The sequence below is a fragment of the Nannobrachium achirus genome, assembly GCF_963921795.1.
Source record: "Nannobrachium achirus genome assembly, chromosome: 2".
In the NCBI taxonomy this organism is placed as follows: domain Eukaryota; kingdom Metazoa; phylum Chordata; class Actinopteri; order Myctophiformes; family Myctophidae; genus Nannobrachium; species Nannobrachium achirus.
The window spans coordinates 35,141,207-35,165,606 of NC_137811.1; the positions used below are offsets into that span (position 1 = coordinate 35,141,207).

The following is a 24,400-nucleotide window of genomic DNA, read 5'->3' on the forward strand; positions in this document are numbered from 1 at the left end:
GTTCCTTTACCCACTCTGTCCCCCATCTGCTCAAGAGTAAGCCTTTCCCCCTTTTCCCACCATTCACCCACCCACTTAACAGTTTGCCACCCTGAACCTCTGCTCATACTCTCCCACCACACATGTCGCTGGAAAAAATAATGTATAACACTCATTCAGAAAGAAGGTGTGAGGAGCAGGAGGCAGGGCACAGTGATAAAGGCTTTGCAGGGAGAGGGGTTCTGCTGAGCAATAAATAACTCGTCAAGGGTCGTGTCTGAAAGGCGGAAGAGGTGTGTTGGCACAGTGCCCAGACCCAGATGGCATTGTAACGGCGTTGAAGTTGAACTATAGCTCCGGCAACATTGAACAAAGAGAAAGTGGTGTCTGTCGTCACGCCGGTTTCAGTGGAAAAAAAAGTCCCACTGCGGTGGGGAGTGGGGACGTGAAAAACTGGCGGCTGTGTTTTTCGAGTCGAGTCGCGCTTCACACACAAAAACTTTAGTGCCCGCCTCCCTTGCTCTCGCACATGCACCACTAGTACATTCTATTTCACCTGTTGACGCCGACAGATCTGCCACTTTTCATGGGAAACGATTTGGAGTGATTGAATCAAATCGAGCGGAGATAAGAGATATCGAGGCGCAAGACGAAGCGGTCCATCCATCCATACAGCAAACACAAAGTAAAACTCACTACAGACGCGAAGAAAGTGAAAGCGCACTGAAAGTTGGCTCAGTCGCTCTTCTTGACTTGCCACAATATGCAGTTATTGAGGAACTATATGACCGTTCACTGAATTTCAGTACGTTCTCAGGTAAGGTTTCTTTCTCTGTGTGCCGCTACCGTAACGACTATTAAGTTAAGTGGAGTTAACGACAAATGTGTCACATTTTCACGAGCCTTCCCTTGATACAAGACTGTCATAATATTATGATTAGCGACATTGACCGTCTTCTTGAACCAAGGCTCCATTTTCACCTATGTTAAGTTGATGACCTAGTTAACCATCAAATATGAAATTAACTCACTTCTGTTGTATGCTATAGGGCGTGGAGTTGAGTCAATTGAAGTTTGGGACAGGTTGGGTTCAATATAATTATTTTTTGACCACCACATTTACTAGGCATCATTAAAGTTGCCAATTTAGTTTTAGCTGTGCCATGTTTTAGACTAATTACCTGCTGCTACAAAGTCACAAGTGCATAGCTACACCTTTCTGCCAATATCTATTGTCATTATTTTGTCAATGAACAAACTTGGCTGATGCAGGATTACACTGTTAACTTCAGGTGCCCTTTGCCCTAAATATGAGACATTAAGAGATCTGTCTACATGAGAGTTGCACTGGCCTGTCATTTATTAGTCTATACCTACAAGAAAATCTTTAGCTCAGTTTACGTTAACTCCCACTTTGTTTACAATGTTCTTGTGATATCTGTCTTTTATCCCCCCCTCATCAGAACAGAGCATAAACAAAGGGCGGGAGTGTATAGGGAGTGCTGAGTGAATGGATTTCCCTGGGAGGGTTACTGTCAGGGGAATTCATAGGTTTGCGTTCAGTTCATTCTCACACACGCCTTGTTTTGGCCAGTATGAACAAATCTACGTCTGAGCCCTTCCTCCCAGACTGTCATTAATGGATCACTAGTTCCCTTGCATCAGGAGAGAAATTCTCACGCCAATGGCATCTCTGTTTGGAGCTGTTGAACGAGCACCAACGCCAGCAATAGTTACACGGGAGCCTGTGCCAATTAGTGCTGCATTGAGCACATTCCATACTATATTCCAATAGCCTACTGTGCACAAACAAGATTGCCTAATGTGTAAAGGCAGTTGTGCATACCAGAGTTTGCACAATGTTTGCCCATATAACATTTAATGTGGGCCTATGCATAGGCTGTAAAATATGAATGGAAAATGAAACATATTTTAGGCTACTGTAAGTTTTTACTGGTTTGAATGTGATAGCTTTTTCTGACATGTAACTTGACTAGTAGTCCAGGGACTACCTCACATCACAATAGATGTGATGATAAAGTACATTGTCACAGAATATATCCTGCAAGCATTCATGTTCTCAAGCAGTGAATGCATTGTATTGCCCCGGCCCCTAGGTAAATGGTAAACACTATCTCATAAGACACCGATCAGCGGTGAAGACAGCTTCCTCTCACCTGCTCCTCCTGATCAGTGGCTACTAGTGTTACTATGACAGCTTCCTGCCTGTCGGCTCTCAGCCAATATATCTGTGTGCAGTGGGAGCTGAGGTCACAAGGTATTCTGGGGCACTCGAATCTATCAGATGTCATTGTGCTCCTTGGCAGGACGTCATCATCATGTGCCTATAAAGAAATTGGAAATGTGTCTGGAAACATTGTGTGAGACGCTGATGTCATGATCTTAAGTCTATAATTGATCTGACAGACTAAGGCTTAGAGATAGGTCTATTCGACTGAAACGACAACCTGTAATTGTGGCCTGTATTCCAGTCCATTGCCCTAACAACTGGATCTGGTCTTTTACCCTCTGAAGATGGAACAGAACCAACATACTGCAGAGTCGACTAAATATAGTGACATTTGCTTAGATTGACTAATGAAGTGTTGTACAGCCATGCCAGTCCTTACAAGATGTATTGCTGACCTGGCTCTGCAAAAGTCATAGTCAAGATATCTGATGGCCAACTACTGGACATACTGTACATTTGATTTCACAGAACCATGAACGATTTAATTGTCAGAATTTAGCTGTTGTCATTCAATCAATCTGCTGTTCCTTGATTATGCAGATCTTCACAAAATGGAACTAGAGAATGTGTTTGTCTTGAGGGTAGTTTTTAACAAATAAAATTAAGTAGGTGGTCAAAGTACTGCCAATGTGGAATTTCTGCTTTAGACCACATGACTATTACCCTCTTGTCCTTGGAGAAAATACCAGTAAAGCTCAAAAGCACCAATAGATTAGGCCCTATTAAAACTACGACCGGTTCTATTTAAACCATACAAAAACAACCATTTGCCATAGCAAGCTTTTTATATTCAATTAATCAAGAAACTATTCAACATGAAGCATACAGTAGGTTCAATTCACATTTTTTAATTAATCATTGAACTGATACTGACTTGACTATGACTCTGGTTTCTGTGAATTAATTTATTTTGGAGTCAAGTGTACTCTGCTCCAGGCCTGAGTCCCTGGTGTGAAAAGCACCTTGACACTGCCAGGTAAACCTCCTAGGACCGGGTTTCAAACCTTTTCATGTCATCAAGACACCAAATGAAGTTTCATGCACATCCCTTTCAAATTATAGACCTTTGGTACTAAATGTTGCATTTAAATTTCTCTAAATGTCTAATTGTACATTAGAAAATGATTCAAAGTGGAGGTATTGAAACATATTATTTGGATAGTCACTCATAAATTAGTTTCCGTGTATTTCATTTCAAATGAATGTAATTATAGTCAAATTAAAGTCTTACATTTATTAAACTTCTGACTACAATTAATATTCAATATGGTAGCATTGTTAGTAGATTATGTAGTTTGACTTTGTGATTGAGCATCATGAACACAATATTAGGAGTAGATGGACTGTGTTGAGTATGCCATATATATATATCATTTATGCATACTATAACAGAATAATAGGACTAGTTGCGGCTCCTGAAGAGATATTGGTCCAGTACCCAATATCTTCAAGCTCAGAGTCTGGGGCTTGAGGTAGGGTTTCGCAGTACTTCATTTTTTCATACAGCTCTATCCCAGGGCTGTCATACTCTACACGATTTGGAATTAAATTACTTGGTCAGAACTAACTGTTGTATAAATTAGAATAGTTTAATAATTACAACCTCGCCTTATGACGTTAAAATGCATGGAGTGAAAGGATGCTGATTATGGAACGCAACTGCAATTACAGTAGAACAGTGTAGCCAAAAGGTCAGATAAACTTCACTGTGCGGATAGTCAAGTGTGATGTGAGATAAAACTTTGCTGCTTTGAGCACATGGTGAGATAATGTAACAGAGATAGTGGCATTCCTCTCTCCCCTCTCGCTCCTTCACTCCCTCACATTTGTGTGTGTGTGTGTGTGTGTGTGTGTGTGCGTGTGTGCGTGTGTGCATTTGTTCCTGAGTGTGTTTGTGTTGAGGTGAAAGAGCTGTGGCTGGTTATTGTTAAGTTGAGGGAGATGATTAGCAGTGCAGAGTGAGTCTACTAGTAGCATGGGGGTTGAGATGTACTGAATGTGCTGTCACTTCTGGGAAGTTATTATATTCTGTAACACACACACACACACACACACACACACACACACACACACACACACACACACACACACACACACATTTGAACTCTGTTTATTCTCTTTCTCTAATCTCCCATGCCACTCCCCTGCTATCTCGACCAATTAGTGTGGACTCATTAAAACATCATTTTGTCATTTAATCTTCCTCTCCATCACGTTCGCCTCCCTTTGCTGCACGACTTTGCTCTCTTTTTGCCTCTGCTCTCTTGCCCACTCTTTCTCACTCACCCTTTCTCGTGCACGCACACACACACACACACACACACACACACACACACACACACACACACACACACACACACACATACACACACACACACACACACACACACACACACACACACACACACACACACACACACACACACATACACATACATACACACACACACACACACACACACACACACACACACACACACACACACACACATACACACACACACACACACACACGCGCGCGCGCGTCACACACACGCACTCTCACACATTCATTCATTCTCTCTCACTCTGTCTCACTGACTCTCTGGCTCGTGTATGTGCATTGTGTTTGTTTAGCCTCCTGTTTGTTATGTATGACGTGTGCCTGTGTTGACATGAAAGCGTGGACTTTACTCGTGAATGCCTCTGGGTTGCACTGGTGATACTGTATCTGCTCTGGACTTTAGCTAGAGGTCAGGTGACAAACACTGGTTTTACTTCAAAGCTGACAGCTTTTATTGGAAGCATGCATGAGCATCCCATGACATGTGCAAAGCACAGAAATCTTTATAGAGTAATTTGATGTGGCAGTTATCATGTAATGTACTGAAGTAATGCACAGTATATTGCAATCCAACCATATTATTTATCATAGGAAGGGCTTCGTTCTAAAAGATGACAGATGTCCATATACTTTGGATTGAACATTTTCATATTTCTTTTCATTTCTCAGTCAGTTCACCGCACTGATCATTACCGGTACATCCTGTGGTCTACACTGACATTTTAAAGCAAATGTCCTAAAATGTTCAATTCTTGTATAGTTTTTATAGATTTTTGGGAATCTTGGTGTTTTCGTAGAACCGTCTGCAAACCGGCCCGTGTTTCCACCAGTTCTAAGCTGAACCATTGTAATTGGGGTCCACATTGCTGAATGGGTAGAGAGCCTGCTTGGGGAGCAGAACTCCTCAGTTGCCCCAGGTTCGAGTCCAGGCAAGTTGAGTTTATTTTTTGGTTCCAGTTCCGAACCAACCTTTTAGGGTTCAGAACCAATACATTTTCCGTGTAAACACTCTGAACTGGTTCAAAATTAAGCGGGGGAAAAAAGAACAGAACCGGTTCAGCCCCGGTGGAAAATAAAAGGGGCCTCCATCTCTATATTCTTCTTTTTTTTATCTATTTATTTTTGCTGTAATCATACAATACTGTGGGGGTTGACAGTGGGTCTTGGTTGTCATTGGATCGTTTTGTTAGCTCCTTCCAGGAGCTCAGCTCAAAAATGTTACAGCTGGTCTCTTGATATTTCTTGTTCATTGATGCAGTCCTGCTCAGTCTTTGTTACGTGTCTGTTTTTTATGAACAAAAACAATTGTCTACTAATACTAATAAAGTTGAAGTCCTCCACACTGCAAAATACTCAATTTTAATGTCACTCGGAGAGTGTAAAGTGACATTTTGTACCCCCTCTTAGTCAAGTTAACACTTGCTGTGAACTCTGCCCTCCCTGCTTCTGTGTCAGTGTGCCAGCCGGTGTTTAGAACCCCTCACTCAAATACAGTATGTGGGTTGTATATTTATCTTGATGCTCCTTCTCCTCTGCCACCCCCTCCCTTCTTTCCATGGCCCGTAGCGGTGTAGCCTAATAAGGCCTGGATGGAGAAAAAGAGAAAATAAAGAGGGAGGTTAGAGAGCCTGAGGAGAGGGTGGGAAAGGGTTTGACAATAAGAATCAAGAGTATTTTCCCACCAGAGTATGTGTGTGTGTGTGTGTGTGTGTGTGTGTGTGTGTGTGTGTGTGTGTGTGTGTGTGTGTGTGTGTGTGTGTGTGTGTGTGTGTGTGTGTGTGTGTGTGTGTGTGTGTGTGTGTGTGTGTGTGTGTGTGTGTGTGTGTGCGCGCGCGCACGCGCCGTGCAAGGATAAAAATAGTGTAGGCCTATACTGTACAGTCTGACGATAAAGGCCTGTAGCTTGAAGCATACCCACAACAACATGTACTGTAACAGACTTTAATGATACAGCAATGTGAGAACTGTTTGAGTATATTCGTTCTGGGTAAACCCACTTAAGCGAGGCAGATACAGGATTACACCATGAAGAGTCCTTCAAAGTGTGTTAATACCCCTTATTTTTGAGCGGTGCTGCTAACCGCTCCTACATCTGGCTTTGTCTGTATGTACGTATGTCCTGCGTCTGTATTGTACGTACAGTTTGTCCCGCCCTATCCCACATTGGCCAAGCTTCGTGGGACGCTTAGTGAAAGTAACTCATAAATAGAACCGCTAACTTCACACTGGGTGTGATATTTTATACATTAATGCATAGTTGTGCATAAAAGTTATGCTATAGTATTGCGTGGTGTTTGCCACCGTCTCAGTGTGATGCACTTAAAAGGCCATGAGACGAGAACAGCATTGTCCTGAATAGAAACCCTGGAAAAATAACCCCAAACCTCCTCCCACATCCCCTTTCTTTAACTATTACTTCCCATTTTCCTCTCAAGGTGTTTTCTCTATCAACGTCAGCCCAGTTTCTGTAACCCTGGAGGGATTTCAGTGGTGTGCTGCTGCTGCTGCGGGGCTCGTTATTACTCAGCTGTGATATCCCCTCTGTGATCTGTCACCTGATCCCTCCAACCAGCCACTGGATTAGATTACCACAATATTTAGTCAAGTCATGCTAGCAGAGCCCCCCTAAACTGTACCTCTCATTAACCCATTAAGAACCGAGGCCAATTCTACAAACGTCTCCTTACAGTTTTCTGTGTTGCTACATATATATATATATATCAGTGGTTCTCAAACCTTTTCATCTCAAGGACCACCTTGTATTTTGCCGCTGACGCCCATCTCAAAATATTTTGTTACAGGGACACCCCAGAAGCAAATTTTTACGATTTCTCTATGAAATAATGTTTAAACCACCATAAGTGGTTAAAATATAAATGTACTCTAAAATGTAGAATGACACAGATGCTTCTCTCCCCCACCCCTTCCTGACCTCAAGAAATGCCACGGCACACTATGGACAGCTCCAGGAGCCAATGGGAACAAGGGCTGAGGCCACCGTGGATCACACAAGTGGCTGGGGGACAGAGTCCGATCTCATCGGGGGCAGAGTCCGACACAGAGAGCAGCAGCACAGAGAGTGAGAAGGTAGGTGAAGGTCTGCGTTCATCAGGTGATGCTTTTCATGATGCTTTGCTGTAAAATGCCTCAATGACTTTAGCACAGTGTTTCTCAAACTTTCAAATTTCAAAGTCTCCCCTTAACTCTGACGGTGTACAAATGGAACCAAATGAACCTATTAGGGTTAATTTGGTTCCATTTGTACACCGTCAGAGTTACAGACTTGTGTAGGTCAATAGACCCTGGAATCCACTTTGAGAACCACTACATTAGCATGTCGTGGCAATGCATGTAGCTGCTGTGCAGTAAGGCTGCCAAATTAATATTCGAATTTCGAATATTCGTCGAAAAATATGTATATTCGAATAAGAAAATTAATATTCGAATTATTATTATTTTTCCGTTTTTCACTTTCAGAGCACTGTGTGTGTGTGTGTGTGTGTGTGTGTGTGTGTGTGTGTGTGTGTGTGTGTGTGTGTGTGTGTGTGTGTGTGTGTGTGTGTCCAGCTCAGCTGATGCCATTTAGTAGTTGATGGCCACTTAATGCATCAAAGGAAGGCAATTATGTCTGCACTAATGTGTCTGCACTTATGTCTGCTGTTATACAGATGCATAATTTTCAAGCAGACTGGTTGGTTCTTAACTTTTGTTTAAACTTTAACAAGTGCATTTTCTCCTTGTGTGACACTCAACACAGGATTTAAGAATCCCAGGGCTAAATTATTAGTACCACAACCAATAATAATTCCATCCATCCATCTTCAACCGCTTATCCGGAATCGGGTCGCGGGGGTAACAGTTCCAACTGAGACCTCCAGATTTCCTTATCCTGAGCAACTTCCTCCCCTCCCTCAGGGAGTATACCGAGGCGTTCCCAAGCCTTATAACTTTATAATGTTTATAACTTGATAAATACTTTTTAGTATTGTCCCTGTAAAAAAATATATATGGGTAATAATAATAAGGGTAATAATAATAAGGGTAATAATATAAAGAAATAATAATATATTAATATTTGAATATATTCGATATTCGGGCCAATTTCTAAGACCAATATTCGAATTTCATTTCTGAGAGATATTGGCAGCTCTACTGTGCAGTATTCCTCAGGGCAAGAAAAACGTACACCTCCGATGCCCCATTTTTTTTGCAACACTTCCCATTCTCCCTTCAATAATCAGCTATTGTTTAGTTAGTTCTATTGCAGGGGTCTGAATTGAAGGTTTGGTGTGGTCACTCGCCTTTCTTTTTCATCCACTCAAACAGTCCCGTTCCAAACATCTAGAGGTGGGGTCAACGAGGGTCTTGTCATCACCCTCCATGCTCCAACAGCGAATCACAGAGATCAACCAGCAGAAGGAGGAACTAAAGATTGAGGTGAGTCGATGAATGAAACTCTGTGTCACTGATGATGACAACTCTGGGAAATAATTTGTCATGACGTCTACAGGAACATGCTTGCTGGCAATTTCTTTGGGGCCCAGGAGTTACTAGGGTCCAAGGTGGGGGCGCCTGGAATTATTTTATACTTTAGCTATTGAAAAATAGCAGATATACAAGCTCACTGCGAGCTTTTAGATCTGCTATTTTTGAAAAGTCGTGAGAATATGTGCAAATCTTTGAATAAAGTATATGTATTTTTTTAAGCGGACATTTGTAACTCCAATTTTGCTACCTGAGGGGTCCCTAGAACTAAATATTTTGAGATGGGGGTCCGTGGCCAAATATATATCATTTTGGGGGTCCTTCACATGAAAAGGTTTGAGCACCACTGACATAGAAACATTGTTTTTCAGAAAACCTTAGAAGGATTTGAAATATTCAAAGATATATCTTCTATTTTTCAATAGTTAAAACACAAAATAAAGCGTAATAATGCGTTCCCAGTCTAAATGGGTTGAACCCCCTCCCCCTATGAAGAACATTCATGGGGGGCCCGCAGTGAATCATTGTACCCAGGGCCCGGAATTTGGTGCGACATCCCTGTTGAGGCCCTTCGCCAGCTAACAGAGCCGTATGCCATTTCAAGATGCCAACATACGCACAGTGAAAGAACATAGTCATCTGTTTCTCAGGCACCATTCACTATGATTCACCTCGGTGTTATCTATCTACTGCCCTCTCAGCTGCAGCTGGAGATAGCCCTGCTCCAAGGCGAGCTTCAGACGGAGAGGAAACAGCTGCACAGACACACACAGCAGCTACAGGCGCTGCAGAACGAGGCCAGACATCTCGAGAAGAACAGACACACCGACAGACACAAAGTAAGTGACGCTCACTCATCAGGTATTGTCTACTGGTCGTGTTTTACATTGGGTCATACTGTAGTTGCCACACATGGGAAATGACTTGGCATGCATTGCACACCAACATCTTTCCTATATTGTGATTAATTTTGAGTCAGAGGTCAAACATGTCTTTTATGAGGAATAACTGGCTGAGACGAACAACATAATAATTTTATAATAAGCCGTATTTAGACATGTCCATCCACTCTAGGGAGGCAGGGACGTTGAAGGTATTACCGGTATGTCATACTGCCACAGTCTTGTACTATAGTATACGGGTGACACCAGAGACAGAATATTCCATGGAAATATGATGCCGTGGAGCCATAATTCACTCATTCTATAGCAGAGGGTATGCAGTCTTGTGATCAGCAGCCATTCGTTAGATTGAAGGCTAACTTAGAGTCCAACACATTACAATTAATTGAATGTTATGTTGTCTCCCTTTAGCTCTTGTACCTTCAGTTGTTTCTTTGTCTGTTTTGTGGATGTTTTTATTAGCCCTGTTGTTGTTGTTTAAATATCTGGCCAACCTCATGATCCCCATCACCTCTATAATAATAACACTTAAGCATTTATGAAATAAAGGTGACTGTGCTTCTCACAAAACTGAGGACAAAATGAAATCAGCAAACGGCATAAAAACACAATGACATGTATAAAACATTAAGTGCAGCCGCTGCAGCTATTAAAATCTTTTAGGTAATCAAACGATAACATTTCAAAATTGACTGTGACTTCAGGAACGGGAGAACCTGGAAACAGAGAGGAGCAGAGTGGAGGAGTTGAGGAGGTGCTTTGAGGAGAAGGAGAAGCTGATCCCCAGTCAGCCAGAGAGCCAGAGAGAGCAGCTGGCACTGCAGCTACAGCAGGTGATGGCCTGATCTCACAACAGCCACATGCAAATGACTGTATAGCTCCTACTAGCTTCACTACTTTAGACTACAGTACCATCATAGCTTCTAGTATTACACATTTTAAACTACTTTATACTTACCGATATCACTCATTATTATAAACTACTATACAGTAATATACAGTACTGTCAGTTTGTTAATTATTTTGGTTATTGCCAAGCTGGTATTGAGGAAGAAAATAAACATGTATGGATATCAAATCAGTGAAATCACAGATTATTTATCATTTTAATAAATAAAGTTGTGTTGTTGGCAGCTTCACAGAAATGAAATGAAATACATCGCATCTGCTACTCCTGTGAACCGCCTTAAGGACATGATGATGTGTGTCATGATATACTATTGACAGTGCTGCAGTATATATAAATATACATATACAGTATATCGTCTGTCACACACTCGCACACTGTACATGTGGCTGTGTGTCTTTTAGTGATTGCTCAGTACCTGTTTTACCTGATGTGTCTGAGCTAAAGACACATACAGTAAACAGACTGCTTATTGTACCTGGTGTCTCCCAGTACATAATGATGACAGAGTCATGGAACTTGTTTTATGGGTTGCATTTAATGAATGGTTCCATTCCACCCAGGGGATGTGTGTTGTTCCATGCTCTGTGAAGTCACAAATGTACTCATTAAGGCTATTTGACCAAAACAGGTTTGTTAAATAGTTGCTTTACAGGCCAAAGGGCATACTGTATTATGTAGATGAAAACAAGTGAAAGAGAGAGAGAGAGCGCGCAAATATGCCCCATGCTGGCTGTTGTTAAGCTACTGTTTGAACTCTGTTTTCATGTGCATGTCTTGTTTTCTTTCTCTTATCTTTTGTCACTTCTGCGCTTCCAGCGTTTATTGTGTAATCTTTGTTTATACTTCCGATGTGAACTTGAAGAGTGATTAGACTTGTTTGATTATTGGAATGAAAATAAACTTCTAAACCTTTATGGATTAGCATGCATCGATTATCAAAGTTGTACTCTTTACTTTAAGTCCTTTAGAATTACAGTACTTGGCTTTTACCAGTGATAAATTATTTTCTTATAAACGGTAATTGCCCCCCCAAAAAATCTAAGCATGAAAGGATAATTGAAATACCTTTCTGACAAAAAAAGCTAACATTTCCCCCACTTTTTACATTTTTGGCTTTTGGCTTGTGAAGTTCGTTCTCTTCCAAAACTGAATTATTTGCCAAGAAGATCTTCCAATGTAAATTAGAAGCCTTATGAGTTATGACTAATGATTAGTTATATCTTATTTGTACAGGAGAGAGAGAAGATGGACGCTGCGGTGAGGGCTTTTGAGGACTGGGAGTTCCGTGTCTTGGAGCAAGAGAGCGGCCTAGACGAAGCAGAGGAGCAGAAGGAGGAGGAGGAGGACGGAGGGATGGAAGTGAGGAAAGAGCGAGTGGGCGAGGGAGAGCTGGAGCGGGAGATCTCAAGTCAGCAGCACGCTATCGGCACCACTCAGGTAAGCAGCCAGACTCAGTCAGAGAGTCCAGACTAGTTTTACAAGCTTATCTACGTTGTCATGTGCTGTTAGTCACTGTTTACTGTGGTTGGCCAGCGCCCAGCACAGGATTAACTGCTGCTCAGTCCATTGAGTGTGTTAGTGTGAAATAGGGCTTTACATACACACACACACACACACTCACACTCACACTCACACTCGTGTGCGTGTGCGCACAAACACACAAACAATCACGCATGTGTTGTGTTCTCTTTATCTCTCTTTCTGTCACTTTACTTTTACTCTCACTGTAAAACTAAGTATTTTCATTCCAGTTGATGTGCCTCCACTTGATATGTTGTCAGTTTTTTTAAGCATTATTAATTCATGCAAACATACACGCATGCACGTGCACCCACACAGCTCTTTGTTTCCACAGCCGTCAGTGCGTGTTTGAGGGACGGTCCCTAACACTGCCCCCCCCCCCCCCTCCCCCGCCACAACCACCACCACCACCACCAAACAAACACTGACATGAGCGTGAACTCTTCTCTCCTCGGCGGTAATGACATTAGAGGCCGCCCTGAGAACCACATAAAAGGGAATGATGAAAGAAAGGAAGAACAGAAGGTGGGGTGGGATTGGCTACAGGTGAGGAAGGAAGATGGATGAGAGACGAGTAACGATGGATGACTGGTTTGAAACAGGAATTACTGGCAAAGTTCAGGGCTGGTCCACCAACTAAGAACTGAAAGAAAGGCAAATGGCAGAAAGACAAAAGTTAGGTTTTCACAGAGGGACTGACATGGTGATTTGAAGAGGACTTTACTGCAGGCTGACCATGTTCAAAGATTTTGAATGGGCTTATTGTGTTTTGGTGCACATTGTCGGTTTCTATGACTGTTTAGAATTAGGATTAGAAGGACACTTTTGTGTTCTATGCAAACACCATTGGCCCGTGTTCGGGGTTGGGAAGCCGGGCAGAGAGGGTGATATTGGTCATTGCACGTACTATAACTCCTACGGGTTGGGGCAGCACCTGTCAGCGGGGAGTGTTGGGCGGGAGGAGTAGGATGAAGGCCCTATGTCCTCCTGGTGGGGGCTCATCACTGGCAGGTGTGTCGGGAGGATAGAACAACACAGAAATGTGTGTGTGGGGGAATTAATCTGCATAACGACTAAATTGGAGAGAAAAGGGGGTAACAATTAATTGGCCACTCTATATTTCGCAGGGGTAAAGTACAGTACCTGCCCACCACCGTGGTCTAGGGGTTTGAATCCATCACGTATTTCAGGCTTTGCCAAGCATCTATAGATTCTATACAAACGCAATTGGCCCATGTTCGGGGTCGGGAAGCCGGGCGGGGAGTGAGTGATGTTACTGCACATGGTCCTATTGGCTCAGGCTGGGGCAGCACCTGTCAATGAGGAATGTTGAGCTGGAGTAGTAGTAGTGGCAATGCCTCCTCCCGGTGGGGGCTCCTCAGTGGCACATGAGCCAGTAGGTGGCACTGGCTCGACTAAAGTGGCAACACAGAAATGTGTGGTGAGGAATTAATTGTCACCACGACTAAATTGAAGACATTTGACAGTTATTGGCTTAAAGTCCCATGAAGCAAATGACTGAGCTTTTCATCCCAGTGATATTCAGTGATGTTACTAGGTTTTCAATGTAATGGGTCCCGGGACCCACAGGTGGTCATTCAAATGGGTCCCAGAAAAGTTTTATGAGTCCTCAATACAATGTTTTCGAGCGCTGTGAGCTTGTAGATCGGCTATTTTCAAAATGTTTGCCTATTTCTTATATTTATTTTACAATTTGGCTAATGTTTGAACTTAGAACTACTAAAACTATCGCCTGTTTAAGACTTTCTACGTGGAATTTATTTGTGTTAACGTAGGGTAAAGTAGGATGCTTTCACCCATGAACAATGGTGGTGTCTGTGGAATTTTAAAATGTTTTTCTTTTACCGCGACCCGGTAAATTATTTTAACATGGAATCCAATGGAGGCGCATCCCCGGAACCCCAGGACCATGACATGAATGAGTCCCTGGGCGACCTGAATGAGTTTTTGATGCGGGATGCGCACGTAATGACATCACTGGATATTCTATGACACCTGACCAAAAGATTTACATGTCTATTGTGTGGCAGTAAGGTTTTTTTTTTTTCACACGTCATATTTTGTAGACGACAATGACCGCAAGGCCTGCATATCCATCCATAATCCTAAACTATGAATGTGAATACACCCGGTATTTAAATTGATTCCGGATTGTGTCTCCTATGGTTTGAGAAGCGAGGAAGACTGCAGAGAGAATGAGCGCTGAAGAGATGGGATTGTAGGAGTACAGGAGGAGTTCAGGGAGTTTACTTAGCTGCAGTGAAACCTCACTGGAGTTGAGTTCATTTCTATACCCCTCTCTGTCTCTGTCTCTGACATATTTTCTGAAAACGGGCACAAAATCTATGTCAAACAATCATCATTGGCGAGCCTTTTAGCCTTGCTCTTGATATACTGTATATCCCTCTCGTGCCTGTCTTTAACTTGCAAATGGTTGTTTGCATTTGCATTGTTCCTTCCCAAATGGACGGAGTTGCAGTGACGCCCTGCATCTATTCACTCATCACTGTTGTGTGATATTGTGTGCAGCAAAGTCTTGTTTACCTAATATTACAGGCTAATGAGGCTATATTACATAACCTTGGCCCTAACAGCTGTGGCAATGCATCTTTTGAATAGAATACATGGCATTGTGTGCAGAGGGAATAATTTCCCCTGATTTTCAGGAACGAGTCCAGCAGTTGGAGCGGCAGCTAAAAGAAATGGAGAGAGAGAAGGAGAGGGAGCTAAACGCATTGAGGAAAGAGAAGAGAGACTTGCTCCATGCAACTCAAAAGGTAGGCATAAAAGACAAGTTTTACTGAGTTTCAGCATGCTAAACATCTTCTTTTGTATTTAACTCTGTTTCTTCTTTGACATGTCTCTATCACCAATTTGTTTATTTCTGTCAATTCTGTTTATTCGTCAAGCTATTCACTCATTTGTATTGGTTTATTTGTTAAATATTTTCCATAGCCTCATTTGATAAATTTAGCTTTTATGTCACACCATCTGTAACCTAATTTATTTATGTTTAGCGGTCCAAAGTGTGTGGTTATAAGATGCTAATTGAACTGTGGTGGGGGTTTGTGGTGCAACCAATGGTATGCCTTTGATAAGAATTATGACAGCACCAGTTAAAACAAGGGGAGGAGACGGGACAGGGAAGGAGCAGAGAGAGAGAGAGAGAGAGAGAGAGAGACAGACAGACAGACAGACAGACAGACAGACAGACAGACAGACAGAGAGAACCTCAAGCTAGAGGGAGGGAGAGAGGGAGGAGTAAGAGATATGAGGGACGAAGGGTGACTGTCTGCTTATGTATGACAGAGAAGAATAGAAGCGGCGAAGAAGTTTTAAATCCAGGCAACAACAAAAAAGCAACGGTAAGCTCAACTCAATTTGTGGGCCTCTACAGTGTGTGTGTTGTCAGGATTTACAGTGAGCGGTTCTAGATTAGGGAATGATAAGGTACAGAGCTGGAGGGAGGGCAGAAGGGAGTGGCAGCTAATAGGAGGAGAGAGGGGCAGGCAGTGGCTCCTGACTGTACAACCGGCTCTGTGTGACTACAGTGTGACTGTAGCGTACTGGCGCTGAATGATTATCGTGAGAACCTGCTATATCGGACAGAAGCTATGCTGAATATTCCTTGGTAGAGGCCAGTGCCGGCTTGTAATGGAGAGACAGACCAGAGTTAAACAATGGCACATGTGCTGTCTGAATTGCTCATGTGTTTGTGAGTCAGGGAGGGAGGGAGGGAGGGAGAGAAGGAAGGACAGATAGTGAAAGAGAGATAATTCTTTAACTCATTAGGGCGATCCTTGGAAGTGGAGACAAGACTCAATTCTTAGTCATATATGATATGTCTGTTGCTGTTGTCTGTCTGTCTCTAGCTGAGTATTTGTTACAGCTATTGACATAAACATTGACCCCAGCTTTGTAGCATGTCAAACAGTTTATTGGTGTTTTTGATTTTTTTAGCCAGATTCATGACAGTTTAAAACTGTTTTTGTTGTTGTTTTACAGCTGAGTTTTTAAAGCTGAGTCTGACTTTGGTCACTCTTCTATCAGATTTTAAAAGAAAAGAAGCCACTCGCCGATTGGTCAAACATCACAGGTTCCGCCCCCTGCATGATGTCACTTTCTCCGCCGACCATTCACATTTCACCTCAGGTATGCTTTGCATCCTCTCAGATACTGCATAATATCTGTTTGAGAATTGAGATTTGATGTCACCACATTCATTTATGCTTTGATGTCACCACATTCATTTATGCTTTGATGTCACCACATTCATTTATGCTTTGATGTCACCACATTCATTTATGCTCATCTTTTCTCAACTACTCTTCACGCTACTATTATGCCAGGATCCATGCAAAGAATCTGCAAGTTTACCCCGAAGACGGAGCTCACACCGCAACAACAAACTCAATGATAGGCCGGTTTCAGTACAAGGTGAGACTTCAATTATTAGTTGCTTTTTTGTGTTAAGAGGTCTTTAAACCAGGAGCACTGTGACCTGTAACAATGGGCCTTTCTCTTTCCACTCATAGCATTTTGTCCGTCTGTTTGTTCAGGTCCCTCCCTTTTCGTTGGAGTCCAAGGCGTGTCATGTCATTGCTGTGCTATAAGCGAGACTTACCTGTATAGACCGGATGAGCGAGTAGAGTTTCTGTATATTGGGTTGACTGCTGTGACTCAAACTCCTTCAATAACATCTGTTTCTCAAACACATAATACACACCTGACACAGAATATCAGGGTAGTTAGATCTGTCAAGTCATGTTACTGTGTGTGTGTGTGTGTGTGTGTGTCTGTGTGTGTGTGTGTGTGTGTGTGTGTGTGTGTGTGTGTGTGTGTGTGTGTGTGTGTGTGTGTGTGTGTGTGTGTGTGTGTGTGTGTGTGTGTGTCACTCAGTGTGTCTGTTTACTTTCCCTATGCGTGCTATTGCCCAAAATCATCTTTATTACGCATACGACTATAATTCTACATTGTAGATTAGGTGACGATTTGATGTAATCTGTAGATTGCAGATGCTCTACTACCCCTTGCATGATTCCTCCCAGGTATCTCATTGCTTTGCTTTCCTCGTGCCACCTTATGTAACACGATTTGCACTTTAATGCGTGTTGTCCTGGTGTGTTTTGCTGCCCTCTTTCACATGCAGGGCTGATGAGGACAGAGCCAGACAGCCAGAGCCCAGAGGCCTTCGCCTCCCCCCTCACGTCCCACAGACTGAGCAATGGGCACAGCAATGGGCATCGACCTGGGCATAGCAATGGCAGCGGGCTCCTCACGCCGTGCAACAGCGCCAACAGCTCTCGCGCTGCCAGGTCAGTTGTGTAGTTCTTTTGATGGATGCCATTTTCAAAGGAACAAAAATACAGGGCGGAGGGGGGGATGGGGGAGGGGGGGGTGATGTACTCTTTATGGAGAGCACAGAAAGTACAGATACTGGTACATTCTGCTTTAAACACTGTAGAGTCTTTGTGGATGTGAACTAGATGTTCAGGCCGTGAAGCCTGAAAATAGATTTCAGAAAATGTAAGACGTTCAGAAAAACAAAGTATGTGGAGGAGGTTCTAAGTTGCCAGTGTGCATATGGCATTTTTACAAACACGCATTCATGTGACCAGCCTATGACGTTAGTCATCTATAATGTTCGGTATAGACAGTATATACAGTATATGACTGTCAGAGGCCCTTGACTTCTATTATACAATTAAAGTTGAATATTTAAAGTTGTACCATGTAACTTTTTTTATAAAACAAATCTTAAAATTGTCCTAACTGTTAAATCGCTAAAGTTTTAGAACACCCACTCCGTTATTTTCAGCTTCTGAAGCCTTCTCTTTATATGTTTTCTATGATCCTGGCCGTGGACCGGATTTCGCGCCAAAATGACGTAATCTGCATCATCTGTATACGTTGTGTATACGTTGCCCAATCACATCGCCGATCATGCACACATGGTACACTACCGGCCAATCACAGCTTATCTGCTCTGGTCTCCAGGAAGCGCCTCCGCTTGGCTACAGTGTTTACCATGGTGAAGGATTTTAACCTCTTAATCCACAAATCCTGGCCAGAAAATTACGTTCTACCATGCGTTCTACCCCTCCACGGATTACTATCGGTCGCGGTGGTTTGCGGCGCCGCTCCGGTGGTCCGCGGCGGTGGTCCGCGACGACTCCGGCCGAAAAACGGCCGAAAAAAGCAATACCGCTACTGACCACTAGTTGAACTTACACAGTATAGCTTTAAAAGTATAAAACGTCAAAAATGAATTAGTGGAGGTACTTCTGGCCTACTGGCAGCGTGAACAAGACGTCTAGGGCTGATAGGTACAGCAGTTTGCAAAATTAGCTCCGGACACGTACACGCACACACACACGCACGCACGCACGCACGCACGCACGCACACACACACACACACACACACACACACACACTCTTACAGACAGCTAGCTTCCTGCAATGGCACGCCATTAGAAAATTATATTTCAAAACTGAATTTGGGGAAAGTGAAAAGGTTATATTACCTTTGATAGCAGTTCTCTATTGAAAAATAAGTACCGGGACAATTCTTTTTCATATTAGCAGAAGCAGTTTTCTTTGTAATTGTTTATATTTTATTAGTGTGATTTTGAGACCTGCTTCTGCATATAAAAAGAGTAAATGGAATCATTACTTCTGCTTCCACTCTCGCAGAGACTCAAAAGATGATCAATAATATTTGGACTTATATCATGATTAACTAGGCCAAGCTCAACATCACTTTAAACAATATTGTATAATATGCTTCATTGTCATGCTAGCAATAATTTGGGCAGTAGCAACTGTGGATTAGACGTTTGCCCAGGACCCAAACTAGTGAAAACAGAAGATCTACAAGCCCACAACGAGCTTGTATTGGTCCGCGACCCACAAATGTTTTGGAAACAGTGATATAACACAACACAATAAAAACAATGTACAGTCTTGCTAAAAAAAACTCTTCCCCCTCCCGCAGCCCGTGCCTGGGACTGCTGGACCTGGTGGAGATAGAGAAGAGGCTGAGGGAGGCCAAGGCGGAGAGAGAGAGACTGCTCAGGGAGAGGGTGAGTCAACCTGCAGCAGCACTGACAACACATTCCTAATGGCCACCGACACACTGCATTAGACATGGCTGCCTGTCTGACCGCTGACTGACACCCACGCAACTCACACATGACCGTACCCAGAAGAAAACAGCCAGCCAGCAGATGGCTGGACGGACGCCTTCTTAGCTAAAGCATGTATTCAGTATGGGCCACACAAATCAAGACAGGCAAATGCTCAGCCATATGCTTGTGATTTGGCTGTGTGGAGTTCACTGCCAGGTCCTTCACGATTACATTGGTTGTTTTTCAAGTCAACCTTTTTTTTTTTAGGTCACTCTCTCTTTGGTTTTAGGAAAATGGTAAATAAATTGACTTAATGAATCAACTTCCACTGTGGTGGTGTGAGATAATGTGTTTTTGAAGCGGGCCCGTATGGAACAAGATTCCGTCTTCTAATGAATGTGAATAGGCAATAACAATAAATCTCTTTATGGACGCACATTTTACAGAGAGAGATGCAAACCATGAGGCGGTATGCAAAAGTATCTCATATGCATTCAATTGTGTGTGTGTGCGTGTGCAGGAGGAGCGGCGGCGTTTGTTGGTGGAGGAGAGGCGACAGAGAGAGCTCAGCTCTCCCAGGACAGAGCCATTAGAGCCAGATACACCACCGAGGACAGGCCCTGACCCACAGGAGCAACCAAACCCCACTTCAGTCCCCACCTCCCCAGAGGTAAACAACTATACAGTACAGTACTAGCGTCACTGTCGGGCAGAAACCTTCTATCTCCAAGTTTCACATTTTGTAAGCTTTTTCGTAAAGTAAAGTCCTGCTTCATCACACGACTGTCGCACAAAACCAGTGAAAATAGCAGATCTACAAGCACACAACGCCTCACACCACAAGGCGTTGTGTGATAAATACAAAATGAACGGTTTTAGATGTACAAGGTTTCCAGCCGACAACAACATTAAAAGACTCTCAAGACAGATAGAGGCTAGTTACACACTTTACTTATTTGCCAGTCTTCTTTCTATCAATTATTCTGATCAGAGCAATATGGCGTTGACTAAAGCCTGAGTTATACTTATTAGAAAATAAAATCAATTCATAGATGAATCGCCATGCGGACATGTGAATCGATTCACAAATGTCAAAAGTCGAATAATAAATGATAATGGAAGTAAATTAATCTGTCTTAATTATGGATCTTTAGAAAGCACTTTGTTTATTAGTCACACAGTAAGGGGAAATAAATTATGTATTGGCATCGTGATGCATCGGTAATCGATTTATAATGAAATCGTAGCCCTCTGAATTTTGAATCGAACCGTCATGTACCTGGAGATTTCCGCCCCTACTTACGTCTTAGTGGCTGGGTGTCGCTCGCCAAAAACAGCTGATATACAAGCTCATAAGTCGTCGCAGTGTGACACATTGTGAGCTTGTCGATCAGCTATTTTCAGTGCACGACACTGGCATGCAACTAAGTATAAATCAGGCTTAAAGCACACATGGAACAGAGTGGACATTCATTGTGTGTGTGTGTGTGTGTGTGTGTGTGTGTGTGTGTGTGTGTGTGTGTGTGTGTGTGTGTGTGTGTGTGTGTGTGTGTGTGTGTGTGTGTGCGCGCAGCAGCGCAGCCTCCCCCTCTTCCTCTCTCCGAACTTTGACCTCCGGACCCATGTGGAGTCTCTGGGTCACGGGGTGGCGGGGTGCATGGGTCTGCGCATGACCCCGCGGCGCTGCGCCGGCTTCCTGACCAAACGAGGGGGCCGCGTGAAGACCTGGAGGAGAAGATGGTTCCTGTTTGACATGGACCACCGGCGACTAGCGTACTACACAGGTTAGTTGTTGGGTACTTAGAAAGGCGATATATATACAAATAATAATTATAAATATTTGTATTATTATTAGTTGCACGCCAGTTTCGCGAAAATAACAGATCTACAAGCTCACAATGCGTTGTGGTTGTGACTGACTAAAATCACATTGTCACCTTGTATCTCCAAGTTTCAAATGTGTACGTTTTTGGAGCTGTGTGGAACACAAGCTCCCCTATACGTGGCCGTGTGTGTAGGTATGTGGGTATGTGGGTGGGTCTGTGGGTCTGTATGTAGCCTGTATGTAGTAACCCTGGGTGACCAGAGAGGTGCTGTTGAGTCTAGCCTGCCCTGAGCATCAACTGCAATACACACACACACACACACACACACACACACACACACACACACACACACACACACACACACACAGCTCCACTTCGAACAGAGGTTCGATTTTTTCGTTAAGTAAAGCCCTGCTTCATCAAACAAGACTGCAGCACAAAATTTTAGATCATTTTTAAAATGATAAATACAAAACGAACGGTTTTGGATATACAAGGTTTCCAAATGGCAACAACGATATGAAGTCTTCTTGTGTAGTTCAGTCGCTCTAGATGAATGAAGCCTTTGCAAATCACAATTTTGCAGTCAGTCTATATTTACCACATACTGTACTGTCTCTGTTCTCATGCTGCAGACTGTGATGAGAGGAAACTGAAGGGGGTGATATACTTCCAAGCAATAGAGGAAGTGTACTATGACCATCTACGTACAGCCACTACGGTGAGTAAATTGGAACAAATAATAGTGTGACAGCTTAGGTAATTATGATCATTATATGAACCTCCACTGCCCTTGTAGGTTTTTATCAAACTCCTGTTGAAATGATTTAAAAGTGAAAGAGCTGGTCGCTCTTATAAGTGAGCAGATATAAGTGAGACTGCATGAAAAGCTGATCACGCTTTATTTAGACAAGATTTGTATAGGGTCATAACCCCTAATCAGGCTGGTCAGCAATCTGACCAGCCCCTTTCCCTTTTCAACTTTTGAGTATTTATAGGGATTTTGGTCTTTGCTCTTATATTTTGATTAAGGATGCATAGTATAATAGTAAGTAATAATTGTTATCAGCATTGGATAGATATACAAATTATTCCAGGTTCTTGCCCACTACTGTGACGGCTAAGGGAACCTACACATGTCTGTACACAGCAAAATATGTGACAACAAATTTGCCATTTGCAATGGCTTCTCAGTTCAGTCATGCCAAAACGTATTAAGACAAACTTGATAAGCCACCTGAAGATCCGACATACCAAAATATAGCACTTGTCTTCAGGTGTGGCAGCGTCTTTAGAAGAGAATAATCGCAAAAGCATATTCCGATCATATATGAGATACCGCAGTTGTTTAAAATCCGGCTCTGGGGGAACAGAGTGTATTATGACCTAATAAATCAGGTCATAACAAAACACTGTTTATTTATTTATTTTAATCTGCAGCTGCACCCAGCATCAAAATTATAGTATAACAGGTGTATGGCAAACCCTACTGGCGGAATCTGGTATTGCAATATCAACCCTCTTCACCTAAGGCCACTAAAGTAGCTTGTAGGCCCGGTTGCATCACTGCCTGGGATGGGAATTCTAAAAGTATTGCAGAGGTTTGTGCAGACAGCCCGTGGATGTGAGCATTCCTTCATCCCGGACATATGACGGACGTTGTATCAGAAACACTTAGGCTCAGGCAGGCTAATCAAAGTCCTAATCACGATTTCAGAAGCTGCCACTTGAAAGTGGCTTTGCAGCCACAAGGCCACTGGCAAAAGGCTGTGAAATAGATACTGAAAATCCAGTAAAGTTTTTCACTGCCAAATTTTCACTACTGCCCCAGTGCCCCTACAGTTGGCAAAGGTCTCCAGAGCTATTGTAGTTGGACGTACGGTGAACGTACGTCTGGTTGAGCTCTGAGCGACTTGACAGCCAAACCCCCTCTTCCCCTTACTGTACTTATGTAATAAAAAAGCCACTTGGGTACATTATGACTAATGTACATACAGTATAATCCTATACACACATACACTCTTTATTACTTCTTTGCTAATGTTCTCATATGCTTGTTGAAGAACCTAAAGCAAATAATTTTAATAATCGGTTATTGGATATCGGCCAAAATCTCAATACGGTGCATCCCTACTTTTTTATGTGATGTTTAAATGTGCAAAACCTTTTATTTAGTGTTTTTTATCTCCTAGTCTCCAAGGCCCCGTCTGTGTTTTTTTCTCTTCCATGCAGTCTCCAAAGCCCAGTCTGAAATTCTTGTTTTTTCTCTTCCATGCAGTCTCCGAGGCCCAGTCTGACATTCTGTGTGAAGACGTACGAACGCCTCTTCTTCCTTGTGGCTCCCAGCGCTGAAGCCATGAGGATCTGGATGGATGTCATTGTCACAGCAACAGACGAGCACAGTCGCTACTGACCTCAACTCTGTGAGCCATGATTGGAGGAGCTACTGACCTGGCGACATACTGTATACAATTGTTTACCATATCTAAGGGAACAGTTTGCTAGTTAATCCTGCAAATCACTGACCCGACTCAGAAGCTACATTGGACCCAGGATTATGAGACCTTGCTTGAGACCTTTTACTGTATGTGAGGTGGTTAGAAATGCCAAATGGTCAAAATGGAAGAGGATTCCTAGGTGCTCTGGCAGAATGAAGGGCACCGTTTTCCTCTAACGGTGGTCCAGGGCTTGCACAAGGACACTAATGAACTGCTATATACCAGTCTGAGCTTTGATTTGCCAATTTGGCTGACCGGGTGTCATTGTCCTTTGGAGATCTGTGTGGAACTTTATCTCCCCTCTGTGGTCACAGTCAAGTATTACAGGGCAAGTGTACATTACATTACAGCAGAACTTCTATTTTTCTTCAGATACAGTAACAAACACTGTGCTGTGCATTCAGTTTTCATATTTAACTTATTTGGAGATGTATATGGATGTGATGAATATTTGAATGAAAACATACACTGTTATGACTGCACTATTAAAAGTATATTCATACACTTTCATTTGTTCATTCTTCTGTGATGTATACCAGTGGTTCCCCAACATTATA

At 42.8% G+C, this 24,400-nt stretch overlaps 1 protein-coding gene across 2 annotated transcripts; it reads left to right on the forward strand.

The window, feature by feature from the left end:
• The first annotated feature begins 516 nt into the window (after positions 1-516).
• Positions 517-24,313, forward strand: phldb3 (pleckstrin homology-like domain, family B, member 3). Of its 2 annotated transcripts, none has more exons than XM_080744837.1 (15): positions 517-796; positions 7,492-7,640; positions 8,880-8,990; positions 9,740-9,877; positions 10,645-10,773; positions 12,084-12,287; positions 15,059-15,169; positions 16,443-16,544; positions 16,742-16,829; positions 17,542-17,707; positions 19,387-19,474; positions 20,040-20,189; positions 21,093-21,303; positions 21,981-22,066; positions 23,624-24,313. In XM_080744837.1, the coding sequence occupies exons 2-15, from the start codon at positions 7,494-7,496 to the stop codon at positions 23,756-23,758; spliced, it is 1,866 nt and encodes a 621-aa protein (XP_080600963.1). In that variant the 5' UTR covers positions 517-796; positions 7,492-7,493; the 3' UTR covers positions 23,759-24,313. The 2 variants fall into 2 exon arrangements, with proteins under 2 accessions (XP_080600963.1, XP_080600964.1); XM_080744838.1 differs by having other exon boundaries at positions 21,096-21,303.
• The last annotated feature ends 87 nt before the right edge of the window (positions 24,314-24,400 follow it).